The following is a 10,872-nucleotide window of genomic DNA, read 5'->3' as shown; positions in this document are numbered from 1 at the left end:
CGTGTTATTCAAATGGAAAATAGAAAAATGGATTGAGGCACACCCTAATATTATTATTAAGAGCCCGGATTGATACCGAAATTTTTATTTTTAGTTATAGCTTTAATTTTTGGATACCATAAATAAAAACGAAATTTTTTTTTTTTTTGAACACCCTAATGTACATATATTCCACTATGTAAAATTGGTGTATTATCGTATGATGGACGGTGTGGCTCAATGTGCTATAGATCAAAGTGAACGGAATAAAGCATAGTGTCGGATAGCTCAACTGGTAGAGCACTCGGCGCGAAACCGACATGATCTGGGTTCGATTCCCAGTTTGGGCTATCTATATTTTTCTCAATTTATCTATAAATTGTTTTATTGAGAAGGCTTGCATGTTTAGGTTTCCACTGTATAAAATTGGACCTTCGGCTCGTGTACGTAACTCAACGACTCGTGCTGAAAACATTGCCCTTGCCGCATAAAGACTATCTTAGTACCATCCTAACTATGCAATATACTATTGAGGGCGGCCCATCTTGCCCTCTATTTTTTAATTTTTTATTTTTAATGAACAGAACAAATTAAGGCCAAATACTTGGCAAGGGAGTAAAAAAAAAAGTAAAATAGGGAAAAAACTAAGGATTTGGAAATTTTTCCTTATGAGGCCCACTTTGCCCCCCCCCTTCTTCTATTTAAAAAAACACTTATTTTTAGACTAAAAAATTCTTTACTTCATCAGAAATCAAAATTTTTTTAGGTGTAAATCACTTATAATCTCGAGAACACAATTTTTTATTCTATACAGTGCTGTTGAATTCCTAATGTGTAGATTTGAAAATTTCTATATACTAATTTTGGGTGCAGATTTACTTGGATATGAATGAAATTAAACCGATGATACCTATTATTAATCTTCAATATCATGTATAAAGAATAGAATCATTATTAAATTATATTATCAATCTAGACTAATAGAAGTAAAGCAATTAAAATTATTTCAAGGTGATGAATTCTATAACTTCTATTTTATCAGTAAGTCATTAGTTGACGACTTTTTGATTGAAGTGACGTCATATCAACAATAAGTTAAAAATTTGTTGAAATGTTCCACATACCTACTTTTGTCATACAATTGAGTGTCTTCACCTATCGTAATATTACACATTACTAGTCACCATTCAGTTTATTTAAAATTAATTACGCAGTTTCATTTCAAATTAATAAAAACTCATAAAGTTATCAAATAGTAACAAATATACCTGTTAATTGAAAACTTATGTGAAATTCATAACGTTTAAGCTTTTACCACATAAATTATTCGTCGTAAAATAATTAATATTTATTTGGTGATTTTTTGTTTAATTTTTAAAATGTTAAGTAGCCAACTAAGCGTTGACTCGGTTGCTTGTCGTATTTGTCATGAAGGTTTGTAACATTGCGACTAATTGTGAAATTTTCTATGAATAATAGAACCATATTTTACTTTTTTTCTTAAATCAGATGGCAATTTCGAAGAATTAATTGAACCATGTGAATGTTCCGGTACAGTTGCACTTATTCATATAAGCTGTTTAGAAAAATGGCTTACGACGTCAAACACACGTTCTTGTGAAATATGTAAATATAAGTTTTCACTACAAGCACTCAACAAACCAATTATGAAGGTACTTTAATTTAACAATGTCCTTTAAGATAATTAAATAAAATTCCCGTGTAAAAATAATCGTTAAAAAACTGTTGAAAAAACTTTGACTATTCTAAACTTCCAAACGTGACACAACGACGAACTTTTTTAAAACGACTTTTAAACTTCTGAAAATACAAAGACGAAAACAGTTGATAACTTCTAGAAGTTTTTGAAAACTTTTTTTTAATTCTCTATTAATAATCAGAAATTTTATCATTTTTTTAGCATAAAATACGGCCCGAAAAGATGATTTTGAACTACTTCTGAAATTTTTTTTCCGCCATATTTTAATAGTATTAAAACAGTCATTGGCTTATCCTTCGAATTTTCAAAGATTTAAAAACATTTGAAAAAAGGTCATCGATTTTGAAGCATAGAATACTCAACGCTTTTCCAACAATTTTTTTTCACGGATTATTGAAATTAACCACATCTTATTTTTAAAGTTAAAATTTTAATATTGTTTATACATCCAGGAATTAATGGTTTGAATCTGTTTATAGTCCTGGTGGATCTGAATTACGATGATTTACTGTAAATTACGGCAAAATACAGCAAGTTATCGTAATTTGCGGCATTTCGTACCGTAAAAACGGTACAATACTTCACTTTACGATAAAAATACTGCAATTTTGCAGTAAATCCACACGTTTACGATGAAATATCGCACTTTTACGCATATTTACTGTAAGAACCAGCACTTTGCCGTAAAATCTCGAAGGATTTCTTCAAATTTACGGTAAATTATCACATCGTCCCGTAAAATACCGTCATTTACTATAAAATAGTATTTTACTGTAATTCATGTGAATACTGTAAAATACAGTGATGAGTGTTTCTTACGGTATATACTGTAATTTACCGTAATTTGGATTCACCAGGGAGATCTATGCGAAGCTAACTTCTTTCCTTTTAGAGATTAATATAAACAGAAAAAATTTTTTTGTAACCACAAGGTAAGATAACTTACGGTAATAAATTTCTGCTTTAATATACGGATAATGAAACATTCGTTATGATTACAATATTTTTGTAACACTAGAAAATTGTTTGTTGCGCCTAGCAATGGTTTTCAACTGCAACAAAATTGTCATGTTACAGTAAAAAAAAAATGATTTGTTAAATTAATTAAGTAAATTTATAACACTGACAAAATTTTTGTACTCCTAAGCTAAGATTACTTAGAGCAGCAAAATAGCAGCTTTGAATGCCTGCATATGTTTTTATAACGAATCGAGTTCTTAATTACGATAAAATCTCATTTGTTATTTTAACAAATTGATTTGTTACCGTAAGCGTATCATGTTTATCACTATAACAAAATTTTTTTCATGATATCGGTATCGAAACTTGAAGTTTCAGTGTCTCTACAGCCCGTCGAAACAAGGTTATTTCACGCTGATGCTGCAAACAACTGCTCGCGAATTCGTAGTTCAAAAATACCTTCATACAGCGGGCAGAAACATGCGTGTTTCTGCCCAGTGTCAGTTATATTTAACGTTTATTTGCAGCCTTACTACTCTGATTTGTTTACTCGTCGTCAGTTTGCTCATTTCATTTTTTAAGTGACAGTCTTAATTAACCGAATAAAATTACTAAAAAATGAGTGAAAATAATATTTTTGTCTTATTTACTATTTAATAGATGACTGTAAATCACATATTCCTTATTCGTTAACAGTTCTTCTCATCATCGGCTTGAAATTAACTTATTTCTTACTGGCTGCTGACTCTAAATCTTGAATTTCCGATGCAGGTAATCATGAAAAATATAGTATGTGATTCAGGATAAAATACGATTTCAGACTGCGGGTGATGTCAGCCTGCGCCTGCGACTCGGGCAGCCACCCTAGTTTGAAATCGTCATGTTTCATCCCTTGCCACACAATATACTGTTGTTATCCCGTCTTTTGTTATGAGGACGAAACTCTTTGTTCCCATGTAGATCAAACCATTATTCCCAGGTATAAAGTTATGCACTTTTAAAAAGTAATATTATAGATTTTACTATATTTTTTTTTTTTTTTTTTTTTTTCATAGAAAGTAATAATACTAAATCCCACTAATTTAAGTTGTATGAATAATAATAATTTATTTAATTTTTATAAAACAGTCAATTCAACAGTGGTTGAATATAAAAAGTAACTGTCGAGGATTAATAGTAGACATGATATGTATACTTGTTCTCACATTTTTATTCATCGCTGGGATGTATCTTTGTTATATTGGTGTTATCCACTTTACCCATCTAAGAAGTTGGGAGAGTACAATAATATTAACTTTGTCAATTGTACTAATAACAGTTTATTTTATTTGGCTAGCTATAACAATAAGGTAAATAATCATTTATATTAATTTCTTCTTTCTTTAATTGAAATTAATTATTAATTATTTGTTTTTAATGTAAAAGTTAAACGAGCCGCTGTAAATTATGGGTTTTCTTGACTGATATTGTAGTTTTAAATGAATATTTTAGAAAATAACGATCTAATTTTTGTAGAAAAATATAATTTGCAGTCTCAAAAATGAATTCTTGTTTTCTTTAATTTTTTTTTTTTGTTTTATTCACAACTTAAATGTACATCGATTTTATTAATATCAATTTATTTATCATTTAGATACCATATGCAATCATGGAAACAGTGGCATAAGAAAAATAAAGATATTAAATTATTGGTGGCGGGTTTTTCTAATACCGCCAGGCTACAGAAAAAACAATTTAATGTGATTCAAAGAACAGTTAGTAGAAATGATGGAAGCAGCAGTGGACTAAATAATGATGAAAGTAACGTTAACATTGACTCAAATGGTGTAAATAATTCGAATAGATTTCGATTATGGTATCATAGATTTTTTAATACTAATCAAGATTTACATCAGCCCACTCGAGAAACAATAGTTTAATAAATTGAAAAAAAAAAATATATTAAAAATTTACTTCTCTTAATTTATATCATTATCAAAAATATATTTTAACATTTCTTTTTTATAAAGCCTGGAATGCATTTTTTTCTTGTCATTTTATTTAGACGTTTACCGTCTACGATATGATATTATCATTTTAAGTTAAAGAGTTCTAAAGAAAAATTTGAATTTTTCATTACTTCACACAAAAGTTATTTATTGACTGAATTATAAAATTTGAGATTTTTGTAGAAGTGGAACGAGAATGCAATCAGTTCTCGGAAGAAGAAAAAATCAAAAAGTTTTTCCTTACTAAGCCCTGCTTTTATTCAGTTGGAAATTAATACTTCATCATTAAAAAAATCAATTGTGACTATACACTGAGAGAAAAATTTACTAACATTTGATAAATAATATATCTTAAATAATCGACTATATTTATTATGTACTATTCTACATATACATATCATCATATACATGATATATCAAATATCGATCAATGAGTGTGGTGGCACACACTGAAAAAAAAACAGTAGGGGAGGGTGGGGTAAAGTGGGCCCCTTGGGGCAAAGTAGACCCCCCTAAAATTTGGAAAACCTCAAAAATTTTGGGGCAAAGTGGGTCCCTCTAATTAGAGAGCAAAGTGAGCACCCTGAAATTTTCTTTGAACGAGGCTCATAATAAGTCACCTTTACTTTTTTACGACTATTCATTTATTACTTATTAGCTTATTTATGTCTTACCCATTTTTGCCCACTTTGCCCCATATTTTAAAATTTGTAATTTATGATGAACACAGCTTATTCATAACATTTTTAAAGTAAAGAATTTAAAAAAAGTAAAACGAGCAATTAATTTGTCTCACACAATTTTTTTAGATGGGGGCCCACTTTGCCCCTGATTTTTGATTTTTCAATTTGAATGGATACAGCTTATCAATGTTAAATAACAAACAAAGGCCTATAAAGTAGTGTAACGAGTAAAAAAAAGTAAAGATAATCCCATTTCTAGCTTACGGGGCCCACTTTGCCCCACACTCCCCTATTCAAGTATGTGCGTGTTTGTATCTTCCCGAGTAAATATTTGTTTTATCATAGTAAAAATATACTCCAACCGAGTAATATTATCTTGATTTAAGAATTTTTATACTTATTTTAAGAAAATATTCTTGGTTGGAGTAAATTTTTACTGCGGTTAAACAAATAATTTTTTCGGGAGGATACAAATACGCAAATACTTGAATGCAATAATTTTTTTTCAGTGTACCCTTAATAAATTGTTTTTATGCTTGTTGTAATAATTAAAAAAAAAAAAATAATAAATAGAGTGTTATGGAAGAATTACTAAAAAATTCGGAATTGCTAAATCCCACCTAATCTATATTAACCAAACAAACTATTTACATATTACGATAGTATATAATATATGTGAAATCGTTAACTATAGATCAGTCCATATTTATTAATATTTGATAAACCGCTGATCAATAATTTATAAACTGTTTATTAATATTTTATAAACACGTTTAGTAATATTTAATAAGCTGTTTGTTATTTTTTAATAAACTGTGTATTAATATTTGATGACTTACTTGGGAGCAATCTAAGTACATCGTTTATCAAATATTGATAAATTTTATTAACATTTGATAAATTCTTTTCTCCGTAAATATACAGGATTACCCCGATGAAAAAAGTTTTAGGCTAAATATGTATAATTTTTTCTTAGAAGATACCATCATGCCCCAAAACATATGCGGTATTTAGATCAATCGATTCACAAGGTGCTGAGAATAACAACTTTTACTGATTTTCAGTATTTTTCGATTTATTCAGAAACGGTAATAGATGAAGATTTGGAACTTGCAGCATCAAAGTATCTTATGAGTATAGTAACTTCTCCTGAAATTATGAGCCCGATACATTTCTGGGACCGATTCGGTATTCTTATCGTCCCGTGGCCTTTTCTTGAGAGAAGAACATTTCTTATAATGAAAATCAAATCAATTACATCAAGAAATTGAATTTTCTCGAAAAAAAGAAAATTATGTTGAAACAAGAGAAACTTTTCAAACCAAAATGCAAATTTATTAAAGCAACAAAAAATTTTTCTTAAAGCAATAAACTTTTCTAAAAATAAGAAACGATTTTCTCTTCATTCAAGAATAAAATTATGAAGAAAACATTTTACTTGAACCAAGTAAATCTTTTTTCCTGTGCATCGAAAGATTTAGCTCATTTTTGTAAAATAATACGTTGCAGCTTATCAAATAACTTATACTTTAATTTTTCCATTTTTCATTTCATGACTATTTTTCCCGATTCGATTGGGTTTTAAAGTAATTTTGGTTAAAAATCTACTTCCAATTTGGCTGCTAGATAAAATTCTTTAATTTATGATTTCTGTTATCAAGACTATTTAAATATATATTTTAATAGAAATTTTTATTTTTCTGTTCACCTTCTCACTTTCCTGTCCTCGAAAAGTTTAAAAACTATTATAAATTGAATATTTATTATTATTTTGTCTGACCTAGTAAAAGTTAGATTTTCTGATGCATAACCTTGCTCCATAGCAACTTTTTATTCCACATATTGATAAAAAAAAAAACCACGTCAAAACAGTACACACGTTCTCTACAGAGAGAAAAATCTGATAATATTCGTTATTTTTCAAATAAATATTACTATTTCGCCGAGGCAAACTTGAAACTGTCCAATAATGTAAAAAATTTTCCTTTTAAACAAGTAAAAATTATAATCGCTTAATTCTATGAATTACTAAATTATAAGTAAAATTACTTTGAGTTTTAGAGTACATAACACAAGCATTCAATAAAATTTACTATTTAATTGAGTAAAAAATCTATTTTAGAATAAACTTTCATTGAGACTGCTGTTAAGTTTTTACTTACCTAGATTGTAAAAATTGTCTCCTTCTGTGTAATGATAATTTTTTTTTCCAACACACACACACACACACACACACACACACACACACACACACACACACACACACACACGCACATATATATATATATATATATATATATATATTTTGTTGGAATTTTCCTGTATTTATATTGATGTGTATATCTCAACTACCAACTTAAAATCCACCATTTTTTTTTTACCACTGTGGGATTCGAACCTACGCCTTGCGAATATTTCAGTTTGTGCAGGCATGCTAACCACTCGGCTACGAATACCCTTCCAATATCTCGAAGTATCCCAGAGAAGAAAGTAACACGGGCCCAGGCTTGGCCCAGACTCGACCCAGTTCTGGTAAAAGTCTGGAATGATAATCTCGGGCCAAGTCTGGTTGCCAGACCTGGCCCATACATCGAGGAAACGAATAAATTTAATTTTAAAAAATTTTTATTATTATTAACTTCGTAGAGTTCATAATCATTAACGTTTAAACTATCTAAGGGAGGTAAATGATGTGAAAAAAACTCGGTGAAAATTCTGCTAGGCTCTGGGCGCGAACTGCCATCCTTCTGATTACTGGGTCCGAACGATGGCTATTGGATGAAACTGCTAATATTAAACTAATATTTTTGAATGATTTAGATATTCATTCTACTACAACCACTCGATTTTATAATTCATAAAGAGCAATTTAATTAATATTTTCGATTATTTAGAAAAAAAAAAAAATAAAAATTTCGTACTATTTTATTATAATTAGATAATTTTTTAAAATAGAACTTATCAAATTAAATTGATTATTTATCAAGAACCCAGTTGAAATATCTTGCTCTACCACCATTATTAAAAATGACATTTATTATAAAAATGTATGTATTATTTTTTTATTAAATTAATTTTTATAAATAAAGTTATAAAATTGCGGTTGTTGGTTGCAAATAATAACGAACTAAAAAATATTTTAATTGTTAGTTGTAAATAACTTTAATCGGAAAATTGAAATATATATTTGATTAAAAATTAGTTTAAATCCAAAAAAAAAATTATTAATTAAAGAAAACTATAATAATAAGTTATTTGTATAATTAATAATTGATTGGTAAATTTTTTTATTTGACAATGTCATAGACCACTGATTCACTAATAGTGTCCCAACATTGCGAAACGATAATCGGCCAGTTATAAGTAGCCAGCCATCGGCAGCGTCGTTTAAAATATTAAACGGCTGCTGGTAATTAACCATGCTTGGGCCATTACTGATGGCCAATGCTTGGCCGAGTGACGGCAGTCAGACATCGGCCGGTCTATGGACTTTGTATGGGATGGCAAACAGTAATTTTCACCCCGTTAAATAGCAATTCATGTTATCGATGTTTTAAAAACTACGTGGAGAGAATTTTTCGATAAAATTTACCCTGCAATTTAAAGTAAACCTGGGTCGAAAACAAAATAAATACGGAAAGAATAAAAACCAGATTCGTTTTGTTTATTTTTTATTCTCTTTTATTTCATAATTACTCAAAATTGGGTGTTTTTACCCCATAATTGAACAGTATCTAGAAACGACCGAGTAATCATTATTATTCATGCAGGCCCCGTTTTACTCACAATTAACGAGTAAAATTTATTACATAATTTTTCCCAGGTACAATACCTCACCAAAATTTTATTTGATATTATAATTTTTAGAAGACTCGAGTCCTGTTTACAATGCTTTCAGTAATATTTCTAAAATGTTATGAAGTAAATTTAATAATGTTTCAAATCGTACTAATCAGAATATAAATGAATCATTTTTCGAAATTCATATAAACATAACTTGAGTCACGTGTGACTTTTCTGTTATTTCCAAGTAAGAATAATTATCTACTCTATAAGGTAAATGTCCCAATACCGGAACGAGACCCAATACCGGAACGATTTGATAATCATTATATTATATTTCAACTCGTACGCGATGAAACTAAATAAAACTTTCTTTATTTGAAACCTTAATTTTTCAGTTAAAAAATAAGGTATAAAATAGATTTTAGAAAATATTTAAAATAGGAAAAAAAATGTTAATTAGAGCAATAGTCTCGGATTCATGACTTTTTCATGTCTCTTAATGGTTTTGCTAAGAAATCAGTCAATGGTCTTAAGCTTATAGAAAACGCATAGAATTACTTTTCAATAATTTTTTTTTTTGTATATGCATCTTGAATGACATAAAATTCAAGAAAACATATTAAAAATATGAAAAAAATAGTATTATTATATTAATTTTACTGTTCGTCTATTGGTAAACCAAAATGAACCCGTGCCCAGTACCGGAACAGCCAATCATATTAATGTTATCGATAGACATTAACGGTGAGTTTTATTGACTGGCTAAATCAATTACAATATTAATTATTACTGGAGTCCTAATATTTAATGCAGTATGTATGATTGTTATAAAAAATAGATTAAGTATAGATAAACTCTAATTTAAATCATAAAAAATAAATTTTTGTTTTTAGTTTTTTTTTTTTTTTTTAATTATTTTTCTAGTATAACCTCAACTGAATTATTTTGTTTCTATTCTTTAGTTCAAAATATTTATTTTCATTGAATATTCAATCATTTTTAAATTTTAAATACATTTTACAATATGGGTGTAATATAGCAGACATCAGACAAATTTAAAATTATTAATAAATCGAGCAAATAATTAATAATATAAAATTTAAAAAAATGCAAATTCAAAAAATTTTGAAATTAATAGAGTGCTTTTTTTTGTAAATATTATTTTTTTAATTATTTATTTTATTTATTCATAATTTTAAAGTTCTCTGATGTCTGCTACATTCATACTCGTTTTACATTAATATTATTTAATAATTATTAATATTTTCACCATGAATAAATGCAAAAAATAACTTATTTTATTTACTGTTCCGGTATTAGGACAACCGAATTCCCGTATTGGGACAAGGCTATTTCAGCGTTCCGGTATTGAGTCTTTTGGGTGTCATAGAAAAAATGTTTTTTTTATATTAAATTTAAGAAAAATGAACTAATTTGATTATTTTTGAATTGGTAAATGTCTATTCTATATGATGTAATCAATTATTTTGGTTTATAATTTATTGGAATATTTTTAAAACGATAAAATTCAGTCATATACCCTTCGTCGTTCCAGTATTGGGACATTTACCTTACTAATATTTTTTATTTTATCTACTGAATTCTATAGAATAGATAAAAATGAATATAACTTTTATAGTAATTTATTCTTAATGAATTGTAATCCACTTCTACTCTTGCAAAGTTTTTTAACTTAGAAATTGTAATGTTATCAAAGAGATTTCTGAATATTGTTATTTCCAGAATAATCGTTGTA

The 10,872-nt window shown here is 28.1% G+C and overlaps 1 protein-coding gene across 1 annotated transcript; it reads left to right on the top strand.

Moving 5' to 3' along the window:
- The first annotated feature begins 1,100 nt into the window (after positions 1-1,100).
- On the top strand, positions 1,101-4,667 carry LOC103574053 (E3 ubiquitin-protein ligase MARCHF3-like). The gene is made up of 4 exons (XM_008553387.3): positions 1,101-1,413; positions 1,489-1,652; positions 3,788-4,008; positions 4,293-4,667. Exons 1-4 carry the CDS (start codon positions 1,359-1,361, stop codon positions 4,576-4,578), a joined length of 726 nt encoding a protein of 241 aa, XP_008551609.1. The 5' UTR covers positions 1,101-1,358; the 3' UTR covers positions 4,579-4,667.
- Positions 4,668-10,872: the final 6,205 nt, after the last annotated feature.

The sequence above is a fragment of the Microplitis demolitor genome, chromosome 2 (assembly GCF_026212275.2).
Source record: "Microplitis demolitor isolate Queensland-Clemson2020A chromosome 2, iyMicDemo2.1a, whole genome shotgun sequence".
NCBI lineage: Eukaryota > Metazoa > Arthropoda > Insecta > Hymenoptera > Braconidae > Microplitis > Microplitis demolitor.
Note: the sequence above shows the minus strand (reverse complement) of the source record. Positions and strands in the feature narration are given on the sequence as shown.